Source organism: Dipodomys spectabilis, unplaced genomic scaffold (assembly GCF_019054845.1).
Source record: "Dipodomys spectabilis isolate Male_0828 unplaced genomic scaffold, ASM1905484v1 ptg000511l, whole genome shotgun sequence".
Classification (NCBI taxonomy): domain Eukaryota; kingdom Metazoa; phylum Chordata; class Mammalia; order Rodentia; family Heteromyidae; genus Dipodomys; species Dipodomys spectabilis.
The window spans coordinates 1,316,380-1,342,626 of NW_024871188.1; the positions used below are offsets into that span (position 1 = coordinate 1,316,380).

General features: G+C 63.3%; 2 protein-coding genes across 23 annotated transcripts in view; both read left to right on the forward strand.

Annotated features, from left to right (window-relative positions):
• Positions 1-613: 613 nt before the first annotated feature.
• Positions 614-16,446, forward strand: Ncln (nicalin). 2 transcript variants are annotated; one of them, XM_042669870.1, is made up of 15 exons: positions 614-982; positions 3,792-3,982; positions 4,174-4,318; positions 5,841-5,935; positions 7,636-7,716; positions 9,548-9,651; positions 11,477-11,565; positions 11,676-11,815; positions 11,945-12,123; positions 13,624-13,711; positions 14,191-14,229; positions 14,323-14,483; positions 14,768-14,821; positions 14,943-15,021; positions 15,163-16,446. In XM_042669870.1, the coding sequence occupies exons 1-15, from the start codon at positions 799-801 to the stop codon at positions 15,220-15,222; spliced, it is 1,689 nt and encodes a 562-aa protein (XP_042525804.1). In that variant the 5' UTR covers positions 614-798; the 3' UTR covers positions 15,223-16,446. The 2 variants fall into 2 exon arrangements, with proteins under 2 accessions (XP_042525804.1, XP_042525803.1); XM_042669869.1 differs by having other exon boundaries at positions 619-982; positions 14,320-14,483.
• Positions 16,447-22,244: 5,798 nt separating this feature from the next.
• The window catches only part of Celf5 (CUGBP Elav-like family member 5), a 32,545-nt gene continuing 28,542 nt past the window's right edge, over positions 22,245-26,247 (forward strand). For 20 of the 21 annotated variants that reach the window (XM_042669872.1, XM_042669874.1, XM_042669879.1 and 17 more), the window contains exon 1: positions 22,359-22,503. In XM_042669872.1, coding sequence (XP_042525806.1) covers positions 22,359-22,503 — 145 coding nt within the window. Of the gene's footprint in view, positions 22,504-26,247 lie in introns of all 21 variants that reach the window. The other variant, XM_042669871.1, reaches the window with a different exon arrangement.

Below are 26,247 nucleotides of genomic sequence, written 5' to 3' on the forward strand. Positions count from 1 at the left end.
ACAGCTTTTTCCGTTTATGCAGTACATGCTAGGCAAGCACTCTACCACTAAGCCACATTCCCAGCCCCTTTAATCCTGATTTTTAAGATTTTTTTTTCATTCACTCACCATCCCCCCGCCCCAAATTATGTAGCCTACTCAAAGTGTCAGGACTTGTGCTCACGGCTTTAGAGACATGTCAATATACAGATGAGCCCATGAACTAGGAATTCATGGAGTTTAATGTCTGTCTTCCATAGGAATTTTAATTTTCTCAGCAACTGCAGGACTACAGTTACCATAACCCACTGCACCTTGTGCAATGGGACTACAATTCCCAGCAGAACTAGCGCGCGAGGTGGGCTACTTCCCTCCAGGTCGCGAGGTCACGTCCTGTCTCCGCTTCTTGCCCCTCCTCCCCTCCCGCACCCACCACGCCAAAGACAAGGCTTAAGGACATTCTACCTAAAAACAGTTATTTTAAACGGTTTATATCTTCCGACTTGGAATTGGTGTGGAATTACAGCGGTACCAAGCAGTTTCCCATGGCTTCCTGGGCGGAGTCGAAGAGTATGCCTACAACTCCCAGGAGGCTCCGCGCCCGCAGGACTACAACTCCCAAGAGTCAGTGCAAGTCTTCAGAGTTGTCCGCGGCGATGCCCGCAGGACCCTGGGCCGGTGCGGGGCTGCCCGGCGCGGCGCCCGAAGGACCCCGGTGGCTACCCATGCCGGGGTGAGTCCGCGGTTGTCGCCGCCACCGTTCCCGTCCTCGTCTCGTCGCCGCCGCCGCCGCCCCGTGCGGCCCCGCCGCCGGCCAGGATGTTGGAAGAAGCGGGCGAGGTGCTGGAGAACATGCTGAAGGCGTCGTGCCTCCCGCTGGGCTTCATCGTCTTCCTGCCCGCGGTGCTGCTGCTCGTGGCGCCGCCTCTGCCGGCCGCCGACGCCGCGCACGAGTTCACGGTGTACCGCATGCAGCAGTACGACCTGCAGGGCCAGCCCTACGGTGCGTGCGTGCGTGCGCCCCGCGTCCCCCGCCCCGCCGGGCCCCGGCGTCCGCCCCGGCCCGCGCCCCGGGACCCCCGCCCCGGCCCGCGCCCCGGGACCCCCGCCCCGGCCCCGGGACCCCCGCCCCGGCCCCGGGACCCCCGCCCCGGCCGCGCCGCCGCCACGCCGCGCCCCAGGGCCCGCCCCGCCCGCCTGTCCCCTCAGATCCGCCCGCGGAGCCCCCCTCGCCCAGCCCGGCGCCCGCGCCCCGCGCCCCTCGGGGTCCCTCCAACTCCTCCACCCCCCCCCCACCGTGTGACCCCAGGATCCTTGGGGTCCCCGGCCACCTGTCATCCCAAGCCTCATGGGGCCTGACCCTGATTCTGTTTGATCTTCTGGAACCTTCCCCGGGTGTCTGCCTCCAGCCTGAGAGCCAAGGCCTGACCTCCGGGGGAAGGGTGCCCTGCGCTCAGGCTGCGCCCCGTTCTGAGGGGCGGTCCGGGTGGCACCGTCGGGCCCAGCTGAGCCCCTTGGGTCCCCGCGCCCCCCCAGGCTCTGCCAGGCCCTTTCGGGGTGCCCCGTCTACGGAGGTGGCTCCTCTTTCGCTCAGAAGTTTGCGTGGTTTCTACGTAGAGCGGTGGTTGTCATGTCGAGGGTGTCGAGAGCGACCCCACTGTACGTGGCACTGAGGGGTCACAGGGGGCTTGAGTGGGGAGGCCTGCTGTCCCCGGAGGGCTCCTGTGTCTTCCCTGCCTCACCCCAGCCGTCCTGGCTGTGGCAGTCTGTGGCCTGTGGTCACCCCTGCCTGAGCCCAGTCAGCCCTCCCCTCCGCTCAGCCGTCCCCCTCCCCTCCCCACCCAGTGTTTATGGCTCCCGTTCAGGAGTCTCAGCAGACTGAGGTGGGGAGGGAGTAGAAGCTGGGCAGAGGGGAGGCATCCACCCAGCCCTGCCCTTCCTGCCACCCGGGAAAGTCAAAGGTCCCACCCTCCCCCACACGCTCCCCGTCCCGTGCCAGCGTGGAGCATGGCCTCTTTCATCCTGGGCCCCTGTGCATAAGTTACTCCCCAACCTCAAGCAGCACCCCAGCTGCAACCCACGGTGCTTTCTGGCTCCTTACCCAACTTCCTCTGGCCGCCGAGGAGAAACTGGGCCATCTGTGGCTCTAGGAGGTTGGGGTGTGTGTGACCCGGCCCAGGTTATCAGCCAGGTGCCCCTCCCCCTTCATGCTTGGCCTCACCCCTGTGAGGTGGGCAAATGGCTCTTGTGAACACCCAACTGCACTGAGCTCCTTAATCAGATGTAGGCTAATTGCAGCCGGCAGGCACGCTCTGGCCCCCCCACCTGTGATTGTAAATAAAGTTTTATTGGCACCTCACAGAATATGGCCATCGTTATACTGATGGTTGCACTTGTGACCCTCCAGTCCTTGATAGAGAAAACTTACAGGGACCTCCCCTCCCCTCCCCCCACTCAGGTCTAGTCCTGCTGTGGGGGCTGCCGGCGTCTGTCAGATGCGCCGTGTGAGAGGATGTCCACCCTGGCTGTGGGTGTCTGTCCCACCCTGAGGCCCTCTGAAGGTCAGCCCCACCGAAGGGGACTAGGACTGACCCTCAAGCCGAGGCCGGTTATCCCCGCAGGGTGCCTTGTAAGGGGCTGGCACTGCCTGTGGCCCCGCTTCTGCAGGTGCCCTGCCCTCATGGGCTGCTGAGTCACACAGTGGCCAGCGGGGTCTTGGAGGGGAGCAGAGGGGCCCCGGTCTCCTGGTTGGCTCTTGGCCACCTCTTCCCATTGGGGGGGAGGGGCGCTATCCCTTCTGGGTTCTGGGTCCCCATTGCTGAGGGGCCCTTCCTCTGGCCAGACCCTCCCTTGGCTCCGGACTCCCAGCCTGTTCCTGGAGAGCGGGGATGGGACGTAGTAATCTGGCCCAGAGCCCCAGCTCCACATGCACAGCCTGAAGCCTCCCAGCTTCTTGTCACCTGCGGTCACCTCCCACAGCCCCGACCTCCAGGACACTGAGTCTGCTGGAGAGCACCCTCATTCCTGCTTCCCCAAAGACAACAAATTGGAGACCAGAGCCGCACCTGAGCCTTGCTTCCATCACCTGGCTCTGTGTGGCCCCGGGCAGCATTTGCACCTTCGCTGTGTGTGTGTGCGTGTGTGTGTGTGTGTGCGTGTGTGTGTGTGTGCGTGTGCGCGCGTGTGTGTGTGTGTGTGTGTGCGTGTGTGCGCGCACTGGGTCTGGGGCTTGAACTCAAGCCCTGAATGCTGTCCCCAAGCTTTTGTGCTCAAGGCTAGCGCGTTACTTGAGTCACAAATACACTTGGGGCTTTTTTGGTGTTTAGAAATTAGAGTCTCGCGGACTTTCCTGCCCAGACTGGCTTTGAACCGTGATCCTCAGCTTTCAGCCTTCTGCGTGGTTAGGGTGACAGGCCTGAGCCACCGGCGCCGGCTAGAGAGCAAGCATTTCTTTGTCCCCTGTGTGCCACCAGGGCTGTGACATTCGGCCAAGTTCAGGGGCCCGATGGGCATTCTGTGCCACCCTGGGGTCCCAGACCTGCGGGCAGAGCTGCTAAGCCGCCTCCCCCGGCCCCCTGGGTGCAGGGCACGACCCGCCCCCATCCCGCGTGGGTTAGCTGCTTCCTCAGCCCCTGTTGTATGCTGAGCCCTCCCCCCCAGCGACCAGTCCCCACTCAGGGACACTGGGACTTGGGGAGAGCAGCCTGTGTGTGTGTGTGTGAGGGCCCTGCAGGTGGGCTGCAGCCTGCGTGCCCAGCTGTGTGTGGTTGCAGCAGGCCGGCCCTGGTGACCCTCCCGTCCGTGTCCTGCAGGCACCCGGAACGCGGTGCTGAACACCGAGGCGCGCACGGTGGACGCGGACGTGCTGAGCCGCCGCTGCGTGCTCATGCGGCTGGTGGACTTCTCCTACGAGCAGTACCAGAAGGCCCTGCGGCAGTCAGCGGGCGCCGTGGTCATCATCCTGCCCCGCGCCATGGCCGCCGTGCCCCAGGATGTCGTCCGGGTGAGCCCCACCGCGCGCCCCCCCCCCCCCCCCCCCCGTCCCCCATGCCTGCAGTGCCACGTGGGACCCAGGATGCCCCTGGGAACGGCGTGGCACCGTGTGGCTGGGCGTCCCCTGCTGTCCGCCAGCAGGGCCTGCTGCGCCCCTGTGAGGGTCCCCATCCCCCACCCTGAACGCCATCTTCCCCACAGCAATTCATGGAGATCGAGCCCGAGATGCTGGCCATGGAGACCATCGTGCCCGTGTACTTCGCCGTGGAGGACGAGGCCCTGCTGTCCATCTACGAGCAGACGCAGGCGGCCTCTGCCTCTCAGGGCTCCGCCTCCGCCGCGGAAGGTGTGTGTGGGGGGGGGAGAGGGGGGGCGTGGGGGACTCTGCTTCCACGTGGGCTGCCGGGAACATGGCACCCACTGTCCCTTCGGCTGTCCTTCAGGCCTTGCTCAGGGGATTGGAGGCGTCTTGCAGGGGGGTGTCAGCCCCAGGGTTTGGGGGAGCGTGGGGTGTGGGCTGCTATGAGAAAAGAATCAGCCCGTGATGAGAGCTGGCCAGGTCTGCGAGACCTGCTCCACCCCAGTACCACACACAGAGCCAGGGAGGAAGAAGGGGGGGCAGCTGACCCCCAGGGATGCCTGCACTGCTGGCGCACCGCTGGCCAGACTGGCTAGATCTGGCAGCTGCTGGCTCTGTTTTGTAAAGCTTTATCAGCGCACAGGCCGCACTCACTTTACTGTCACTCAGGCTGACCGTCTGCGCAGACAGCTGTGCAAGCGCTCACTAACATCCAGCCCGGGATGCGCACGCCCACCCGTCTCCATGCGGCTGTGGACCACCACCACCTCCACCCCAGGGGGGGCAGAGCTGCCGCAGTGGAATATTACACGGCTATCAAAAGTGCAGTCCCAGCTACTCAGAGGGCTGAGACGTGAGGATCACAGTTTGAAGCCAGCAGAGGCAGGAAAGTCCATGAGATCCTTGTCTCCATTTAACCAGTAAAAGGCTAGAAATGGAGCTTTGGCTCAAGTAGTAGAGCTCTAGCCTTGAGCACAAAAGCTCAGGGACGGGGCCTAGGCCCTGAGTTCAAGCCCTGCGATACACAGACAGACCAGACACAGACACACACACATACAAATGTAACGATGAGACCCAGGTACCAGCGGCTCATGCCTGAATTCCTACTCTTCAAGAGGCCGAGATCTGAGGATCACAGTTCAAAGCTAGTGCAGGCAGATCTAGGCTCTGATCTTTAACCAGCAAAAAGTGGAGGCATGGTTCAGGTGATAGAGTGCCCAGGAATTCAAGCCCCACCACACACATACACACACAAAGATGGGGCAGTAGAATTTTGGTGGCAAGGGGAAATACTGGTTTCACAGCGGTTTGTGGAAAAGGGCAGGCTATGAAAGTGAACCTACTGATCATAACCCAGAAACTTGTGTTTGGAAATATGCAGAAACATGACAGGAAGTTCTGGGAGCCCAGATCGCCAAGCTCACTCCGTGCTCATGTGCCTGGGGCATGCACAGCCCAGGCAGGGACTCCCCCCCCCCCCCCGCCCCCCTGCGGAGCCACAGCCCAGCCCGGCCTTCCCCATTGATTGAGCGTGGCTTGTGCTCCACAGCACAGAGGTGTTCAGGGTGGTCCCCCGGATTCAAGGGAGGGCCATCCCGTACCCGGGAGAAAGGAGCCCAGGGAGGGGTTCAGATGCAGGTCCTCTGGGGCCACCTTCTGCCCTGCCCCAGGTCAGGCCTGTGAGGTTCCAAGTTTGGGGTGTGGGGTGCTGAGGCCGGCCTCGGTCTCGGACCCCTGGTGGCTGAGGGACAGCCACTGGGCCCAGGTGACCTGCCCCTCCCGCCCTCAGTGCTGCTGCATACGGCCACTGCCAATGGCTTCCAGATGGTCACCAGCGGGGTGCAGAGCAAGGCTGTCAGTGACTGGCTGATCACCAGCGTGGAGGTGAGTGCGGACCCCCCGGACCCCCAGGCTCCTCAAGCCCAGCCCCTGCCCAGCCGGGACACCCACCTTCCGGAACCCCCCTGGCTGCCTGGTGGGGTGAAGGTGGGCCTCTGCCAGTCCCCACCTGCCTCCATCCTGTTACCACCCCCCACCCCCTTCATGACCCTCCCAGGAAGCATTGTTTAGGCCCCTGCTGTATGCACATTGACACGGGGGCTTGGGCCTGGCCAAGGTCCAGCAGAGAGGCAGGTCCAGCGGGGGAGGCCTGCCGCGTAGAAGCCAGACCGTGCTGTGACAGGTGGACAGGACACAAAGACGGCCAAGTTCTGCCCAGATCCCTGAGTCTGGACCCAGCTAAGCAACCCCCCAGGTTTGGAGGCCTTTTATCAGTGCAGCCACCCTGCTATGGGCTTCTAGAAGTTTCTGTTCATTGGAATTGGGCAGTGGGATGGTGGGGCCTGTGTCCCATGTGTCACCGCTCTCCTGACTTTCCTGGCGCCAGCTGGCACAGGCTTGGCTGTGTTCTGAGCAGAGGCTATGGCCCACAGGGTCAGGGGACCCCAGTTCCCCAATTTCACACTCCCCCACATTCCTCCCACCATGGTGTCCCTCTGCGGCAGCCACTGGACAGCCTCAGTGTGGGCCAGGGGTAGCCCTGTGCCTGCCTCGGTGTGGAGCTCCTCCCGGCCCTAGCTGTGGGCTGGAGCCGGAGTGCAGGGAGAACTGGGCTGGCGCGTGCGGGTGGCGTGGCTGTGCCTGCCCTGGCCAAGTCTGCGTCCTCCGCCACAGCGGGTCTGTGCCCTGCAGGGCCTTGGGCTTGTGGTCTTCGGATAGTGCTGTGCCCACCCTGAGCGCAGTATTCCACTTGCCTTTTTTTCCGGCCTTGAACTGAGGCCCTGGGCGCTGTCTGTCCCTGAGCTCTTTCACCAAAGGCTCGCACTCTACCACTTTGAGCCACAGCTCCACTTCCAGTTTTCTGTGATTAATTGGAGGTAAGAGTCACACACTTCACTTCAAATCTCAGTCTCCTGAGTAGGATTACAGGCGTGAGCCACTGGCACCCAGCTCGTTTATTTTTTATTTTGTTGGTCGTGGGGCTTGAACTCCAGGCCTGGGCGCGGTCCCTCAACTCTTCAGCTCAAGGTGACCCCTCTACCACTTGAGCCACAGTGCCACTTCTGGGTTTTTTTCTGTTTGTGTGGTGCTGAGGAATCGAACCCAGGGCCTCATGCATGCAAGGCAAGTGCTCTACCACTGAGCCACCTTCCCAGCCCTCCAGCTTGTTTTTTAATAAAGTCTTTTTTTTTTTCTTAAATATTTACTCTTTCGATTTTGGAAAAACAAGATTCAAGAAGGAATGAGTTCTAAATTTTCTGTACAACTTGAGCAACCATCAAACATTAATTGTAATTAGGAGAAGAATAAAACAACTTTGATTTTCGCTCTTACACATCAGCGATTTGAAGTTCGTTCAAATAGTATTTGACTTTCCCAGTTTTAATAAAGTTTTATTGACACACAGCCATCACTCATGTCATCCGTGGTGGCTCTCCCGAGTACTCTGCAGAGATCCACCTGGTCCCCACAACTGGAAGTCCATTTTCTCTGTAAGGAAGTTGTCCTGCCCAGCCCTGCTGCCCAGGGATGGCCAGGGGTGTGGAGGACACGCGGACCCCCGCGATCTAGCCTGTCTCTCGCAGGGGCGACTGACGGGGCTGGGCGGAGAGGACCTCCCCACCATCGTCATCGTGGCTCACTACGACGCCTTTGGTGTGGCCCCCGTAAGTACGGCTCCCTGTAGGGTCTGGTGGACGCAGCGTGCCAGGGTACTGTGCTGCCCGCAGTGGGGCCAGTGCACACCGTGGAAAGGCCGAGCCCTGCGCTGAGAACGCCCGCCGGGCCGGGCCGGGCCGGGCCGGGCAGGGCAGGGCAGGGCAGGGCAGGGCAGGGCAGGGCAGGGCAGGGCAGGGCAGGGCCGGGCCGGGCCGGGCCGGGCCGGGCCGGGCAGGGCCGGGCCGGGCCGGGCCGGGCAGGGCAGGGCAGGGACGGGCAGGGACGCCCGGGCAGGGACGCCCGGGCAGGGACGGGCAGGGCAGGGATGGGCAGGGCAGGGCAGGGCCGGGCAGGGCAGGGCCGGGCAGGGACGCCCGGGCAGGGACGGGCAGGGCGGGATGGGCAGGGCAGGGCAGGGCAGGGCAGGGACGGGCAGGGACGCCCGGGCTGGGACGCCCGGGCAGGGACGGGCAGGGCAGGGCAGGGCAGGGATGGGCAGGGCAGGGCAGGGCCGGCAGGGCAGGGCAGGGCAGGGCCGGGCAGGGCAGGGCAGGGACGGGACGGGCAGGGCAGGGCAGGGACGGGCAGGGCAGGGCAGGGCAGGGCAGTGACGGGAGGGGCAGGGCAGGGCAGCAGGGGTCTCAGCCGTGGAGCTGCCCTAGCCCCGCTCTTCTACCAGGACTCCTTTGTATGATTTGGCCATGACTGTACCTGGGCCATCCTTTTTGTTTGTTTTCTTTTTTGGTCAGTCACGGGGATTGAACTCAGGGCCTGGGCACGGTCCCTGAGCTTTGGCACTCAAGGCTGCACTCTACCACTATGCGCCACAGCACCACCTCTGGTTTTCTTGTGGTTCCGTGAAGATAAAGAATATGGTAGACTTTCTTGCCTGGACTGGCTTTGAACCTCAGTCCTCAGATCTCAGCCTCCTGCGTAGCTAGGATGACAGGCGTGAGCCACCAGCGCCCAGTGGCTCCATCTTTTTTTTTTTTTTTTTTTGTCGGTCGTGGGGCTTGAACTCTGGGCCTGGGTGCTGTCCCTCAGCTCTTCAGCTCAAGGCAAGTGCTCTACCACTTGAGCTACAGCGCCACTTCCGGTTTTCTGGTGGTTTATTGGAGATAGGAGTCTCACAGTCTCTCCTGCCCGGGCTGGCTTTGAACCACGATCCCCAGATCTCAGCCTCCTGCGTAGCTAGGATTACAGGCGTGAGCCACCAGCGCCCAGCTCACAACTCACCCTTTAAGGTCTGTTATCCGGTAGTTTCTTTTTCCTTCTTTTTTCTTTTCTTTCTTTTGACCGTACTGAGGTTTGAACTCAGCATCTTGGACTCACTAGGCAGGTGCTCTACAGCTGAGCCACACCTCCAGTCCTGCTTTGCACTGGTTATTTTTGAGTCTGGGCATATGCCTGGATGGAGATGCACCTATTTTATGTTTGAAACGGTGTTGACTGAGGTGAGAGGCTTGTGATGAGCTTTCTGCCTGTGCTGGTTTTGGATTGTGGTCCTCCTGATCCCTGCCTCCTGCGAGGCTGGGATTACAGGCGTGAGCCATGACACCACCTCCTTCCTGTCCCTGCAAGCACTTCTCCCACTCTTGGTGATAGTATTTAGGGCCCGGAAGTGGATCCGGCAGGTGCTTAGGCTGCACCCCCACCCCCACCCCCCAGGACTGAGGTCTTGAACACCGGGGCTCGGCCTCCAGATGTGAGGTGCAGTGAGCTCCGTGTGCACGGAGGTGGAGGGAGCTTGCCCTGCACTGCACGAGGACCCGAGGCGGGGTTGGTGAAGAACAGGGGAGCCTGGCACCGCCGGCTTCCCCTCTGCCTGTCTTCCCGCAGTGGCTGTCGCTCGGCGCAGACTCGAATGGGAGCGGCATCTCTGTGCTGCTGGAGCTGGCCCGCCTCTTCTCCCGTCTCTACACCTACAAGCGCACCCACGCCGCGTGAGTGCCGCGAGCGGGGCTGTGGGTGTGGCCCCACCCTGGCCCCGGTGCCTTGCTGCCCGACCCCCTGGCCCAGGGCTGTGGGTGTGGCCCCGCCCTAGCCCTGGTGCCTTGCTGCCCCACCCCCTGGCCCAGGGCTGTGGGTGTGGCCCCGCCCTGGCCCAGGGCTGTGGGTGTGGCCCCACCCTGGCCCCGGTGCCTTGCTGCCCGACCCCCTGGCCCAGGAGGCTGGCAGTGCCTGTGAGGAACTGAACTGTCTAAAGGTGGATGGATACAGGGTGCCCCTGGGCACAGTGGGCATGCGCCAGATGTTCTTTGGGTGCATCCGGCCAGGGTTGCCATCCGTGGTGTATACTGCAGAGCCTAGCGTGTGTGCACACGTGTACACATGCACGCCTATGCGTGGGCTTGAACTCGGGGCTTGGGTGCTGTTCTTGAGTGTTTCTCTCAAGGCTAGTTTTACTTGAGCCACAGCTACACTTTCTGGCTTCTTGGTGGTTAATTGGAGATGAGGGTTTCACAGATATTCCTGCCTGGGCTGCTTTGAACTGTGATCTGAGGATCTCCTCAGGATCCTCAGATCTCAGCCTCAGGAGTAGCCAGAATTACAGGAGTGAGCCACCTGTGCCCAGGTGGGTTTTTTCCCATTTATTTATTTGTTTATTTTGTTGATCGTGGGGCTTGAACTCTGGGCCTGAGCCCGGTCCCTCAGCTTTTCAGCTCAAGGCGAGCGCTCTACCACTTGAACCACAGCATCCCTTCGGTTTTCTGAGTGGTTTATTGGAGATGAGATTCTCACAGAGTTTCCTGCCTGGGCTGGCTTTGAACCGCAATCCTCAGATCTCAGCCTCCTGAGTAGCTAGGATGAAAAGTGTGAGCCACCAGCGCCAGGCTCCTCTGTTTATTTTCGAATTAGGGTCTTGCTTCCTATCCAGATTGGCTTGAACTACAATATTTATACTTCCTGCATAGGTGGGATTACAGGCTCATTCCACTGCACCCGGCTTCTTACTGGTTGAGTTGGCATTTTGCACACTTTTTCCCAGGCTGGTGTCAAACCGCTATGTCCTCCACCTCTCAGGTAGTTAGGATTACAAGTGTGAGCTGCCGCCCCTGTCCTGGATGTTTGCCTGTGGCTGGGTGAGGCCAGGAGCCGAGTTCTAGAGTTCTAATGTCTCGTGTGGGTTTGGGTGACACCGATGCTGGCGTGGGCGCCACCTGCTGCCCGGTAGCTGAGCCCAGTGCAGACGTGTGGCCACATCCCTTCAGTCTCTGCCCCCGGACATCCTGAGGTCTGTCCTGAGGTCCCTCTGCTGGGGACACCAGCCGCTGCCTTAGCCCCCAGAGGCCCTGCTTCTCAACAGGCAGCCTTCCAGTTCCCCAGGGACCACGCCCGTTCCCACCCCCCCCCCACACAGGGAGCGGGGGGGGGGGGGGCAGGGGTGACGGGGCGCGAGGGCCTAGGGCCGAGCCTCAGCACCTGCCACCGTCCCTGGGACCTCACCTGGGCCTTGAAAGTGAGCTGTGTGGCCCTGGTAGGTGGACAGGGACCAGAGACGGGGCCTAGGCCCCCCTCACCTCACCACACACCCACCTCTCCCGGGCTCGGAGCTTCTTAAGCTTTGCCATCTGGGGACACCGGTGGCTGCCAGGACTGGCGTGGTGTGGGTGGTGTGGGTGCAGGATCAGGACACCCCTTGGAGAACCAGTCAGCCCAGGAACTAGTCATAGATCATCCTGTAATGGTTTGGGAGACACTTCTGAGTTTGCTGTGACTGCCTACCCCCCACCTATACCCCCCCAGCTGACACCCCGCTCCCCCCAGGTACAACCTGCTGTTTTTTGCCTCCGGAGGGGGCAAGTTCAACTACCAGGGCACCAAGCGCTGGCTGGAGGACAACCTGGACCACACAGGTGAGTGCCTCGGGCTGGGCCTCCCCCCTCGCCCCTACACCCCCCCCCCCCCCCGTCCCGCCCCTCTCCTCCACTGTCTTCCCCTGAGCCCCTGCCGCTCCGCTCCGCAGACTCCAGCCTGCTGCAGGACAACGTGGCCTTCGTCCTGTGCCTGGACACCGTGGGCCAGGGCAGCCGGCTGCACCTCCACGTGTCAAAGCCGCCTCGCGAGGGGACCCTGCAGCATGCCTTCCTGCGGGAGCTGGAGACGGTGGGTGTCGGCGCTGCCCATAGGGGAGTCCCGCCCCCCCCACAACCCCACATGGGCACGCTGGCCAGCGGGTCCTGAGCACAGAGATGCCGGGGCCTCAGACCTGGCCCCCGCCCCACCGCCCCGCAGGTGGCCGCCCACCAGTTCCCCGAGGTGCGCTTCTCCATGGTGCACAAGAAGATCAACCTGGCCGACGACGTGCTGGCTTGGGAGCACGAGCGCTTCGCCATCCGCCGCCTGCCGGCCTTCACCCTGTCCCACCTGGACAGCCACCGCGACGGGCAGCGCAGCAGCATCATGGATGTGCGGTGAGCAGAGCCCTGGGGCCGGCTCCTCCCCCTGGACGGAAGGACGGACAGCGCCCCGCTCCACGCAGCACAGCACAGCAGCCCAGCGGCCTCGGGCTCCTCTGCGAGGGGGGGTTTTTGGATTTGTGTGTGTGTGTGTGTGTGTGTGTGTGTGTGTGTGCTTTTTTCACTCAAGGCTAGCACTCTACCACTGGAGCCACAGCGCCACTTCCAGGTTTTTGGTGGTTAATCTGGTGGTTAATAAGAGTCTCAGGGACTTTCCTATCAAGGCTGACTTCCAACCCCAAGGTCTCAGCCTCCCAAGGAGAGGAGCTAGATTACAGGGGTGAGCCACCGGCACCCAGCTGGATTTTTATTGTTCATGGTGCTTGGTTTTCATGCCAGGGTTTGGTGCCTGCTGGGCAGGTGCAGTCCGCTGAGGAGCTCACTTCCCGCCAGGTGCATGCCTGGACCAGGACCTGCCTATTTTAGGCTTCCTGACAAGCTAGGACAAAAGGTGCATGCCACCTCATACAGCCTCACTTCCTTGAGATGCAATCTTGTTCCTGCCTGGACTGGCACTGAACCATGGTCCTCCTGATTTCAGCCTAGTGAGTAGCTGCATTTACAGGTGTGAGCCTCATGAAGTGGATTCTTAACTCAGTAGGCATCGGAGGAAATCACAGCCAGCCCTGGAACTCTGTCCCCGCCTGGGTTCACCACACTGCCAGCTTGGTATTATGGGGCTTAGATGACCCTAGGCTGACTTCACCGCATTCACTGGCTCAGGGAGCTGAGGCTCACAGTGAGTCCCAGGCCCCCGGCCAGAACCTCATGACTGTGACAGGTCCTCCAGCCACCCTCCCTCCGTAGCCTGAACTAGGCTCCCCCGAGCTTCCCAGGTGACCTCTTGGCATCCTTGGAGTCTAGGCTTGGGGAGCTAGGCCTCCACCGAGTCTCCCACACTGTGTGCCCTGTGGTCAGTACTGGACAAATCTAGTACCATTTTCCAGGTCAATAGCAGTGCTGGGAGCAGAGTATAGTTGGGAGGTGGACAGCCCCAACTCTGTCCCGGACGCCCCAACTGTGTCCCCGACACCCCAGCACCAGTCATCCCGAGAGCCCCTGCTGGTGGGCTCTGTGGGCCGGGCCTTCAGCAGCCTGGTCTCTTTGCTTAGGTCCTCTCTGGGGTCCTTCCTGCCTCTGCCAGAGTCTGTTCCAGGCATCACCCCGATATTTCTGAGTCCAGTGCCCATAGCTTCTGTATCTCTTCTCTCGGGTGCCCTGGCCCCCTCCAGTGCAACCTTAGCACATCCATGTAAAGGCCACGTCCAGATAGAGCCCTGCCTGGGCAGTCGGGGTGCGTGTGAGTTTGGGGGTCCGCCCTCTGCCCCTGTGCAGAGGTCTCTGCCCAAGGTCGCCTATCCTGGGAGGGCTCCCCCTCCTCCCCGTGGCTGTGCACCGGCCCTCGCCGCGGTGAGGACCCCGATGGCAGGAGTTCCATTTCCCCCTCCCCCGCAGATCCCGCGTGGACTCCAAGACGCTGACCCGCAACACGAGGATCATCGCCGAGGCGCTGACGCGGGTCATCTACAACCTCACGGAGAAGGTGAGGTGGCCCCGCCCGCCGCACATGCTGCGCCCGCTCTGATAGGCCTCCCTCCCTGCAGGCTCCGCCCCTGCCCACCACTGCCAATCACACCCTCCTCCGGCAGGCCCAGCACCGCCTATCCCACCTGGCCACACCCACCTGGCAGGCCCCGCCCCTCGCCTCTGCCCGGTCCCGCCCGCCCGGCAGGCCCCGCCCCTCGCCTCTGCCCGGCCCCGCCCGCCACGCCAGGCCCCGCCCCTCGCCTCTGCCCGGCCCCGCCCGCCCGGCAGGCCCCGCCCCTCGCCTCTGCCCGGGCCCGCCCTCCCGGCAGGCCCCGCCCCTCGCCTCTGCCCGGGCCCGCCCACCACGCCAGGCCCCGCCCCTCGCCTCTGCCCGGCCCCGCCCGCCACGCCAGGCCCCGCCCCTCGCCTCTGCCCGGCCCCGCCCGCCACGCCAGGCCCTTGGCGCCTTTCAGACCTGCCCCCCTCTCTCCGCAGGGGACACCCCCAGATATGCCGGTGTTCACTGAGCAGATGGTAAGGCTGGGGCGGGGAGATGGCCCGGGCGGGGGGGGGGGGAGGTACAAGGTGGGGCGCCGCCTCGACCCCCTCCGACCCGGGCCGCAGCAGGTGCAGCAAGAGCAGCTGGACTCGGTGATGGACTGGCTGACCAACCAGCCCCGCGCGGCGCAGCTGCTGGACAAGGACGGCCCGTTCCTCAGCACGCTGGAGCACTTCCTGGGCCGCTACCTGAAGGACGTGCGACAGTACCACGTGAAGGCGGACAAGCGGTGGGCGTCCCGCGGGGCCGCACGGAGCGGCGGGGAGCCCGCGCGGCCGGCTGTCCAGCGCCCCCTGCCGGGCCTCGGGAGGCCTCTGCCGCTCAGCTCCCTCCTGCTGGAGTGGGAAGGGCTGGAGGCCCAGAGGACCCCACCCGGGCGGGCCTCCCTCCGCCTCGGCGCCCTGTCTAGACCAGTTCGGCCGCGGAGTGCCGTCCGCGTGGGAGGGGAGGGCTGGAGGCTGTGGCTGTGGCTGGGCCTGGCAGGGCCGCCGCTGAGTGACCCTTGCTCCCCAGGGACCCCGAGTTCGTCTTCTATGACCAGCTGAAGCAGGTGATGAACGCATACAGGTGAGTGCTCTCCCCAGGGGAGCCCTGGGGCGCCGCCCGCTGCCCACCAATCTCCCCCCCCACCCCCCCCCCCCCCGCCCGGGGCTGGCCCTGACCACACACCCCGGACCCCACACTCCAGGGTGAAGCCCGCCATCTTTGACCTGCTGCTGGCCGTGTGCATCGGTGCCTACCTGGGCATGGCCTACACGGCAGTCCAGGTGAGTGGGGAGGGGGGCTGGGGGGGTGGGGAGCGGGGGAGGCTGGCCGGGATGAGGCTGAGGCCTGTAAGCTCTGCTCCATGGCCACAGGGGGACCCCCTGGCCTCACACCACTGCCCCTGGGTGTGTCCCCCCCCCCAGCATTTCCACCTGCTCTACAAGACTGTGCAGCGCGTCCTGCTGAAGGCCAAGGCCCAGTGAGCGCTGCCCAGTGGCCCCACCGCGCCGGAGCGCCACACCAGAGCTGTTCCACGCCGTGCTCCAGGAACTGGGGGCGTCTGTCTCTTTCCCTTCCCTTGGGTTTCCTCCGAGGAGAGCCTGGTGGGGGCCCAGGGCCTGGCAGCCCGGATGAGTCCCGTGTGGTAGCCGCCCCCCCCCCAGCCCTGCCAGGCCCCCCCCAACTGGTCTGGTATTTATCTCTTCCTCACGCCTGTGGGGTGGGGCCGGAGTGACCATCTCTGTGCAGGCTCCTGGCCTGACTCCTCCTGAACCCCGTGTCTGACAACAGCAGGCTGGGGTTCCCCCCTGAGCCAGATTCCCCCCCCACACACACACTGGCCTCCCCTGCCTGCGCCCACCCCGCTTCCCCCCCAGGCTGTCCCCAGTGCTTGTGAGTCTGCCTGCCTGTCCCCCCACAGCCTTAGCTTTCCAAGCCCCGTCCCCACGGCTTCCCGGATGTCTGTCCCCCCCCCCCCCCCCGCACCCTCCCGCACCCGGTGCAAGGTGGGGGGGTCAGGAGGGGCCCCAGAGCCCCCACCCGGGCGATCGGGCTGAGCCAGCCCCTCTGTGTACCCCAGGAGTGACGGCCAGGCCGGGTGGAGGGGGGCGGGGGGGCAGCCGACACCAGGACTGGCTCGGGCCCCCTCCCCTGGACCTGCAGCGCCCGCTCGGGGCACCCCCACACACTTTGGGAGGGGTTGTAGGGGGGGCTCCAGCACTAAAACTGACCTCAGGGAGACCACGGCGTTCACCGATTCGTTAGCAATATAATCAGTGCAGTGTTCAGGGAACGCGGGGTGAGCCCACCTGCCGTGCCCCCCCCCCCTCCGCCCCAGGGCTGCTCAGACCCCATGAGCCTCCAGGCCCAGCCCTGCATCTGCACAGACACAGCCCCCCCACCCCCGCTGCCTCCCTGGGGACCCTGAGGATGAGGGGAGGGGTCTCCACCCCCCCCAGCCTCCCGCTGCTCAAGACTGTTGACTGAGGGTCCGGGCCACCCGGCCACCTCGGGGGCACCGTCCCTGCAGCCAGGCCCCCCCACCCCCCCTCGAGGCCAGCGACTCCGTCCTGTGGAAGGATGGGCCGTCCTGCCAGCCACGAGCCGCCCCCACCCCATCCCTGGGCAGGTGGGGACGGCCGCCCACCCCGGGCTTGGCTGGTGGGGGGCACAGTCGCCCGTCAGAAAATAAAGCCATATTGAAAGACCTGCCCCTGCCCTTCCTGTCGGGAGGCTGGGTTCCCCCAGGCCTCGGTTTCCCCCCACACTCTTCACGCGGCTGGGGTCCTGGGGGGGATCAGGAGTGAAGGCCCCCCCCGTAGAGCCAGGGAGGCTGCCAGGCTGTTCCCCAAAGCCCAGCCCTTCCCCTCTCCTCCCCCCCACCCCCGGCCCCTGTGGCCTCTGCCCTGGGAACCCCAGACCAGGGTGCCACGGGCACCTGCTCCCCTCCACCTGGGCCCCACCCCCCTGCCCGGCTCTCCATCCTGAGCAGAAGGTTCGGGGGGGGGGGGGGGGGCAGGAAAACGTCAGGATGGATGGGAAGGAGGGCAGGGCCGGCGGGGGTTGTGGAAGCCAGTAGCTGCCCCTCCAGGGGGCGGCCCCCTGTGTGCAAAAGCCTTGGGGTTCTGTGCTCCTGATTGTCACCCAGAAATGCAAAGCTGCACTAAGCCTGACTGGCCAAAGTAGCCGCTGTGTGCGAGCCGGCGTCCCCAGCCTGCCTCCTGCTACCGGGGCCCAGTGGTGAGGGGTTTTTCTTGATCGGCGACATAAATGCAGGGTGGGTATTGGCTGTCTCAGGCTTCCTGGTGCTGGGGCCCCGCCCCTTACAGGGGCTGCACAGCGGCCAGGGTCTGAGGCTAGCCCTGAGCAGAAGTGCTAGGCTATAATGGAAACATCACAAAGGGAAAACGGACTGGGGTGGGGGGGCAGGGCTCAGCGATGGAGCCTGAGACCCTGATTCCAGACCTCGTACACCCTCCCCAGCCACCAGAGGGGGGCGACAGGCCCCAAGTGGGTGAAGACACCTGTAGATAGGATCTGTGCCGTGGATGGCTTTGACGGGGCACAGGGAGTCTCGGGGGACTGGGAAGAGTCCCTGAGGGAAGGACCTGTGAGTGAAATCAAAGCGACAAGGAGGAAGCCATGTGGAAACCACAGGGCTGCGATGGAGAGCAAGGACAGCCTGTGCAAAGGCCCTGGGGCAGGGCTCAGCCTGGGTGGTTGGGAGAAAGAGCTAATGAGGGGAGAAGTGGGGAGAGGGAGACGTGTGGTTTGCACTGGGGAGGAGGGCAAGGACGGGAGGGACCGGCTGGCCCTGGCTTCTGGAAAGGTCGCTGGCAGCCTCTGGAAAGTTACAAAGAAGAAACTGAGTTCAAGCTGCCCATGCCAGGCACTCCTGGCAGCTTGTTGCTGGGCTTCTTGACGTCCCAGGGGAACCCCTTGGGTCCCCCATTTACTCTGGGTGACAAGAAAAAATGTGGATGCATTCACTTTCTCCCAAAGGCACTATAGCCACTACCAGGACCTCAAGAAGGCAGAGCCAGTGGTTTTTTGTGGTTTACCCTGTGCCCTGTGTGTGTGTGTGTGAGAGAGAGAGAGAGAGAGAAGAGAGAGAGAGAGAGAGAGAGAGAGAGAGAGAGAGAGAATGTACTGGGGCTTGAACAGCAGCTGGCACTCTACCACTGCAGCTATTCTAACAGTCCAGCTTTTTGCTGGTTACTTGGAGTTGGAATCTTGAAGAGGTCAGCGAGGGCTAACCCTGGACTCTGATCCTCCAGATCTCAGCCTCCTGAGTAGCGGGGATGATAGGTTTGGGTCCCTAGTGCCTGGCTGATTCCTGCCCTTTGCTTTACACTTTGTTGATTTCAAAATGTTGAGAACAGGAGAAAAGTCAGGAAGGAGGGGGAGGAGGAGCTGGGCTCTGGTGGCTCACGCCTGTAATCCTACTACTCAGGAGGCTGCGATTTGAGGATTACCATTAGAAGCCAGCTGGGGCAGGAAAGTCTGTGAGACTCTTGTCTCCAATGAACCACCAGAAAACCGGAAGTGGTGCTGTGGCTCAAGTGGTAGAGCGCTCGCCTTGAGCTGAAGAGCTGAGGGACAGCGCCCAGGCCCAGAGTTCAGGCCCCACGACCGACATCAACAACAAGAACTATAAAGGTGATATACAGAGAGGTTGCAGTTGCATGAGGTGGTGAAATAGTACAGATCCTTCTGGATCCCGTCGCTTCCCCGGCGCCCTCTGAGTTTTTCCTTCCCGTATAGTTCACGTCCAACACAGAGCCCTGCGAAGATCATGCTTGTTTGCTCACCCTTTGTCCCTCCATTTCTGCTCCCTCTTACCCTCCCCTAAACAGATAAATGAACAAATGAGACAGAAAACAAAAACAGCAACAAAGAAAAGCATGTCATTTCCATCCCCTAGAGCTCATGTCGATAAATGCTATTTTATACGACCGGATGCACACATTGCACCTTTGTGCTCCTCTCCTTTGGGGAGACCGCATCTTAACCAACAAGCCAGGCATGGTGGGACATGCCTGTCTTTCCCGCTATGAGGGAAGCATCAATAGAAGGATTAAAGCCCATGCTGCTCACTGCAAAAAAATGCTAGACGCTAGCTAAAAAAACAAACAAACAAAAATAGCTAAAAGGCCGGGCACCAGCGGCTCAGGCCTGGAATCCTAGCTGCTCAGAAGACAGCTGAGGACCTCAGTTGAGAACCAGTCACCGCAAGAAAGTCGCTGAGACTCTCTCCAGTACATTACCAAGTGGAGCTACAGCCTCAAGTGGTAGCACAGTGGCCTAGAGTAAAAATAGCTCAGGGACAGCGCCCAGGCCTTGGGTTCAAGCCCCAGGACTGGCACAAAACACAAGCCGAGGCCTTGGCTCAAGTCTGGGGGCGTGGTCAAGGAGCAGGGCGTGGCCACGCAGAGGGGGCGTGGTCCTGGAGGGTGTGGCCGGGATGAGGGTGTCATCTGTGAGGGGGCGTGGCTCAAGTGACGGCTCAGTCCACCGGTAGGGGCGTGGCTTTACGGTAAGGGGTGTGGCTCTGAGATAGAGCACCTTGTTTAGCTAGCTCAAGGTCCTGAGTTCAAACCCCACTACCACCAGAAGTGTAACCATCAGATTCATGTCAGCTGGGCCAGAACAGCAATTTGAGGCCTACTTTACAGGAACTGAGGCGCTAGCCGGGAGCCCCTGGAGACCAGCCCAGCCCTGCGTGGCTCCTCCCTCTTCCCACCCACACTCCCCCCCCATCCTCCCAGCACATGGAGGCCTACAGGGCTCAGAGCATCCCACTCACGTCTCCATGGAAACAGAGCCCTGGCTGGACCAGCCCCAGCATCCCCGGAGCTTTGCTAGGCCTGGCCAGGCCTGGGCTGAGCTTGAATGCCGGGGCACTGAGGAGCCCATGGGTGTGGAAAAACCTCCGACCCCTGGCCCAGCCTTGCTGCGAAGCCGACCCAGCGTGCGCTCCTGTCAGCGTGTGTGTGTGTGTGTGTGACAGGTGGCTGCCAGCCATGGCCATTTGTGGAGCGCTCCGGGCACCATGCCAAGCTACACTGAGTCCTCACCAGGGCCCCCTCGCTTTTCTCTCTTTAGCACGTGGCAAATAAGGAAGCAAGGAGGGCCAGGTGCCAGCAGCGTGAGTGAGGAAGACCGTGTGGCATCATGGGGAGGGGGGGAAGAGTTGAGCTTCCTGGTTTGAGGCCCCACAGTTGGTGCTGTGTGATCTTGCGCAAGTGATTTGACCTCTCTGGGCGTCAGTCCCTGCTCTGTTCTTACAAATAAAAACAGCTCTTACTTCTTAAGGTTGCTGTGGGGAATGAGGGTGGGGAAAGCGTCATCAGGCAGAAAATGGTTGTGATGCTGGGGGCTCACACCTCTCATCATAGCTCCTTAGGAGGCTGAGATCCTGAGGATGGTGATTCAAAGCCCGGCCAGGCAGCGTTGTGCCCTCAACCCTAGTTGTGATGTGTGTGTGTGTGTGTGTGTGTGTGTGTGTGTGTGAGTGCCAGTCCTGGGCTTGAACTCAGGCCCTGGATGCTGTCCCTGAGCTTAATTTTATTATCTTTATTTTATTTTTGGCTCAAGCCACAGCTCCACTTCTGGCCTTTTAATGGTGGTGAGTTGAAGATGAGAGTCTTATGAACCAGGATTCCAGGCGTGAGCCACTGGCATCCTCTTCCCAGTTGATTTTTGACAACGGTAGTATTAAGGCTTTGATTTCATGCATTGTTTTCCTCACTCTAGTTCATTCTCCACATGGTGTGACGTCACCCCAAAGGAAGCCTGACCCCAGGAGCTTCCCCCCCCCAGTCCCTTTCCTCTTCCAGTCCCCTTCCTGTGTGAAGCCACCTGTTCTAGACGTTTCCTATCGATGGAGCCCTTCACCGTGGGGCCTTGTGTGTCTGATTCTCTCACTGAGTGCCGTGGCCTCAGGGGCCCTCCCACGTAAAAATCTTCATCTTGTTCGGAGCTGTGTGATGCTCCAGTGTGTATACCACAGGAAAAACCCAGCCTGTCCATAGGATGGCATATTATCTAACTACTGAATTTGGGGTGGGGGGAGGAGGGTGTCTATACTTGAATTCTGTATCTTCCCCCACCCCCAGTCCTGGGTCTTGAACTCAGGACCTGGGCGCTGTCCCTGAGCTTCTTTTTGCTTGAGGCTAGCGCTCTACTACTTGAGCCACAGCGCCACTTCTGGCTTTTTTCTGTGTATGTGGTTCTGAGGAATGGAACCCAGGGCTTCATGCATACTAGGCAAGCGCTCTACCACGAAGCCACTTTCCCTGCTTGAATGATGCACCTTAAACAAGAGCATGGTGTGTCCCCACCCTAGTCCTGGCCTGAGGCTCACGTTAGTATTTCGTGAGTCCCTTCCTTCTTCTCTGTGTCACCTGGTACCCTCGTGATCCCCTCCCCCCATTGCTCTCCTGCGATTCCCGCAAGCAGTGGCTTGCATGCCCCAGGGCCTTTGCACAGATGAACCCATGCTCACCTGGCCCAGTCTGGCTGTTGACACGTCCCTGGCTTGAATTGTCCTGCGGATTGGATGATGTCGTCTGTGTGCGGAGCCCGGTGTGTGTGTGCGTGTGTCGTCTTTATAAATGCACGTGGGATTCATGCACACCTGTTCTCCCCAGAGGCAACCTCCGCTTGCCCACGTGGTGGCCTCAGTTTCCCCGCGGGCTTCTGTGCGTCCCCCCCCTTCACACCCCAGGCCTCCATTTCCCTAAGGAAGTCGCGCTCCAGACTCTCCAGAGCGCCACCTGGCCCCGCGGGGCCTCGGCCTGGCGCGCGTGCGCCCTCGGCCCGGGATCTGGCGTCTTCCCCGCGCTCCCCGGCGTTTCCCACGCGCGCGGCTGCCGGGCCGGGTCTGGCGCGGGCTGCAGTGCGCGCGGCGGCCGCCGGGGGCCGCTGTGGCGCCGTCGCCGGGCGGGGCGGGCCGGGCCGGGTCTGGCGCGGGCTGCAGTGCGCGCGGCGGCCGCCGGGGGCCGCTGTGGCGCCGTCGCCGGGCGGGCCGGGCCGGGCCGGGTCTGGCGCGGGCTGCAGTGCGCGCGGCGGCCGCCGGGGGCCGCTGTGGCGCCGTCGCCGGGCGGGCCGGGCCGGGCCGGGTCTGGCGCGGGCTGCAGTGCGCGCGGCGGCCGCCGGGGGCCGCTGTGGCGCCGTCGCCGGGCGGGGCGGGCCGGGCCGGGTCTGGAGCGGGCTGCAGTGCGCGCGGCGGCCGCCGGGGGCCGCTGTGGCGCCGTCGCCGGGCGGGCCGGGCCGGGCCGGGTCCGGCGCGGGCTGCAGTGCGCGCGGCGGCCGCCGGGGGCCGCTGTGGCGGCGCCGCCGGGCGGGCCGGGCCGGGCCGGGTCTGGCGCGGGCTGCAGTGCGCGCGGCGGCCGCCGGGGGCCGCTGTGGCGCCGCCGCCGGGCGGGCCGGGCGGGCGGGGCGGGGCGGGGCCGGGGCGGGCGGGGCGGCGTCGCCCGCTGGTCCTCCGCGGCCCGCGCCCGCCATGGCCCGCCTGACCGAGAGCGAGGCGCGCCGGCAGCAGCCCCAGCTCGTGCAGCCGCGGCCCTCGCCGGTGGGCGGCAGCGGGCCCGAGCCCCCCGGGGCCCAGCCCGACGGCATGAAGGACCTGGACGCCATCAAGCTGTTCGTGGGCCAGATCCCGCGCAACCTGGACGAGCAGGACCTGAAGCCGCTCTTCGAGCAGTTCGGCCGCATCTACGAGCTGACGGTGCTGAAGGACCCGTACACGGGCATGCACAAAGGTGGGGGTCGGCGCGCCCCGCCCCGCCGCCCCGCCCCCTCCCCTCCCCCCCTCCCCTCCCCTCCACCCCCTCCCCTCCACCCCCCTCCCCTCCCCTCCACCCCCCTCCCCTCCCCTCCACCCCCCTCCCCTCCCCTTCACCCCCTCCCCTCCCCTCCACCCTCCCTTCCCATCCCCTCCACCCCCCTTCCCATCCCCTCCATCCCCTTCCCCTCCCCTCCACCCCCCTCCCCTCCCCTCCACCCCCCTTCCCATCCCCTCCATCCCCCTCCCCTCCCCTCCACCCCCTCCCCTCCCCTCCACCCCCCTCTCATCCCCTCCACCCCCCTTCCCATCCCCTCCACCCCCCTCCCCTCCCCTCCACCCCCCTCTCATCCCCTCCACCCCCCTTCCCATCCCCTTCACCCCCCATCCCCTCCACCCCCCTTCCCATCCCCTCCACCCCCCCCACCCACTCCTTCCTGCCCCGGTGCCAGGGGCGCCTCCCAGACACCCTCCCCCCCTGTCTCCCCCATCCTTCAGCCCCCACCCCCACCCCCCCCAGGCCTCCGCTGCTGGCCCCAGGGAAGTTTGAACCTCCGACTCGACTCCATCGCTGGCTGGGGCCAGCGTTGCACAAAGCCAGGCCTGTGCCCCCCCTCGGGGTGGGTGGGGGTGAGGGACAGCTCCGTGTGTGGGGGGGGGAGACCTGGACACCCCCCCTGCCAGGGCTGATCGGTAACTACAAAGGAAGCCAGGGTGTGTGTGGGGGGCTCGGGGTGGGCCGGCCTGGGGGTGTGTTGTGTTGTGTTGTGTTGTCTGTGTGTGTGTGTGTGGAGGGTGACAGGCTGTCACCTGGCCTCCCCTTGGGGTGTCTTGTCCGTCTGCCCCTTGGGCATGGGGGTCCCTCTCCTTCTCTTCCGAGCCCACCTTTGGCTCAAGTTCGAGCTGGCCGAGCTGTGTGGCGCTGTGTGGGGGTCTGAGGCCAAGACAATAACCGGGCGCTGCTGATCCTGGGGTGGACGACGGTGGGGGGAGGAGGGAGGCGTGGGCAGCTTCTGCCAGCCAGGTGGGGTGGGGAGCCCTGGCTGCTGCTCCCCCCCACTCCCAGCTTGCCCCTCTCTCCCTCCCTCCCCAGTGTGCTCGCTCTCTCTCTGATGGCCTCGGGGAGGGGTGACAGGTGACGGTATCTCTGATTGGGGCCCAGGCTCTGAGATCGTGTGGCAAGCTCTCCCTGTCAGTCGTGGGGGCTGGAACCCGGAAGACCAAATGCTGACCATACCCGGGTCCCCCCCTCTTCTTCCAGCAAGACCCTGGACGAGGCCTTAGAGACTCACCCCCGAGGTCTGTGACCCTCTCGGACCCTGTGTGTTTCCATCTCCCCGCCCCCATCCCGCTTTGATGCCTGCTGAGGGGGAAGACAGGTTTGTTGAGTGAATGAATGAATGAATGAATGAATGAGTGGCAGCCCACCAGGAGGGTTGGCTGGCATGGATCTCAGGCCTGTCACTTCCAGCCAGACCCTCCCCCTCCCCAGGCTGGTACCTGGAGGGGGAGGGAAGGAAGACCCACCATCCCATCCCCCATTCATCTTCTAAACCCACAATCACAAACGGGGGTGTCTGAGAAATCTGAGTCCCGTACCCAGCTAAGAAGAAAAAGGGGCTCCTGGTCAGCCCCAAGTTAGGTTTGCGGGGGGGGGGGGGGGGGGGGAGGGCGCGGGTATGGGGCTGGCCAGAGGGCTTTTCTCATTCTCAAACCCCTCGTCTTACCAAAACACCCAATTCTAGAAGGACTCCTGTAAGAATGGGGGGCTTCCACTGTCCCTGCTAAGGGTGGCTCTGTCAGCCTTCCCTCATTTTAAAAATCTCGGGTGTTGCGGGGCGGTGCGGGCCAGGCAGGCTGCTCCAGCCTCAGTCTCCCCGTGTCCACAGAAGCAGGCTTGTGTACGGTATGGAGAATGTGGGGTTCCAGGGATGCCTGGGGGCGGGGGCGGGGGGGGGGGGGGAGGCTTTTGACATGTGTGATCTCTCCTTGGGAAATGAAAATCGAGAAGCAGGTGTCCCTGAGCGCCGACATCCACCGTCCATGGTTTGGGGGTTCTTGGTCAGTCTGGGCCCAAGGAATGAGGGGGTTTCCCTCAGGTTCAAAATGGACGCGACCTCCCTCCTTCCCAGGAGGCAGCAGGGGTCCTTGGGTTGTGGGGCACTCAGAAGGCGAGGGGTGTGTGAAGGGCCAGGAGCTCTGGCCAAAGCGGTGTGAGGCTCAGCTGTGTGACTCGGGGCCGGTGTCTGTCCTTCTCTGGTCTGCGGCCAGCCCTCGGCTTCATGTCTGGCAGTCAACAGGGTGCATGCCAGGGTGTCCCAAAGCTATGGGAAGAAGGGGTGGTGGTGTTGGATTTCCAGGCTGGAAGGATGGAAAGAAACCCTTCCCAAGGGTGGGAACGTGCTCACCAGGCTGCAATGCCGGGGCTGGGGCTTGCACAGGTGCCTGGGAAGGTGTGTGTGTGTGTGTGTGTGTGTGTGTGCGTGTGTGTGTGTGTGTGTGTGCGCGCGCGTGTGTGTGTGTGTGTGTGTGTGCGCGTGCGTGTGTGTGTGCGTGCGTGTGTGTGCGCGTGTGTGCGTGTGTGTGTGCGCGTGTGTGTGTGTGTGCGTGTGTGTGCGTGTGTGTGTGTGCATGTGTGTGTGTGTGTGCGTGTGCGTGTGTGTGTGTGTGTGTGTGACCACCTTGGGGTGCAAAGCCTCCCTCCGACGCCACCCGGACCGACATCTGGCACTGTCGGATGTGGGACGTCATCGTTAGCCTGCTTATACCATCTGATTCTTCACTTGGGGGACATTCAGTCCTGGGGGGGGGGGGAGGGAGAGGAATCCCCACGGGATGGGTGCATTTCAGGGAAACTGAGGCCCAAATGGGGATCCCACCAGAGCCAGGCACCCCCTCCCCATCTCTTAGGCCAGGGGAACAGGTGTGTGTCAGTGGGCAGAGGTGCCACAGGCTTCCCCCCCAATCTGAAGGGGGGAGCCCCCCAAAGATTGCCCTGGATGAGGAGACAGCCAGCATGGGGGATGGAGGGCCACACCCGGACCCCTCCCCGGGCCCCTGCTTCCCCCAGAGTGGGGGGAGTGTCTCCCTGGGATCCCCCCCAACTCCAGCCAGGGGCTCAGGCACTGGGGTTCCTTCCCACAGCCCCCCCCTCGGGGTGGGGATGGGACTGCTCGCCCAGGGGAGGGTCCCGCGGCGTGGGCTCTGGGGGGGGTCCCCGGTCCCCGTTGATGCTAATCGCGGGTGCATTTGCATGCTAATGACAATATTTGTCTTAGAGCGGAGGTTGAGCGGCCTCGGCGGTGGGGCCTGGCCTGTGGTTGCCATGGGGATGGCAGCCGCGCGCCCGGCGGGAGGCGAGGATGCGGTGTGACTCCCGCCCTGGGGTGGGGGGTCGACGGATGGGGCCTGGTGGGGAGGGGGCTGGAGGGGGGCACAGGAGCACTGAGCTCTCCCTGCTGGCACCCTGGGCAGCCGGGATAGTCCCCCCATTTCCCCCTGGGTGGACAAGGCTCCTCAGCTTGTACGCGGTGACCCATCGCGGTGGCAGCTCTGTGCCTCAGTTTCCCCAGGTGCCTTTGCTGATGAAGCCTCTGATGGATTGAGTGCTGGATCCTAGCAATTGGGGAATCTGTGTAAAGCCCTTGGATGAGGGGGGGGGGTTATGGCCGGTGATCAAGTCAAGCCCTGGGGGCCGAGGGGAGAGGTTAATGGCAGCAAA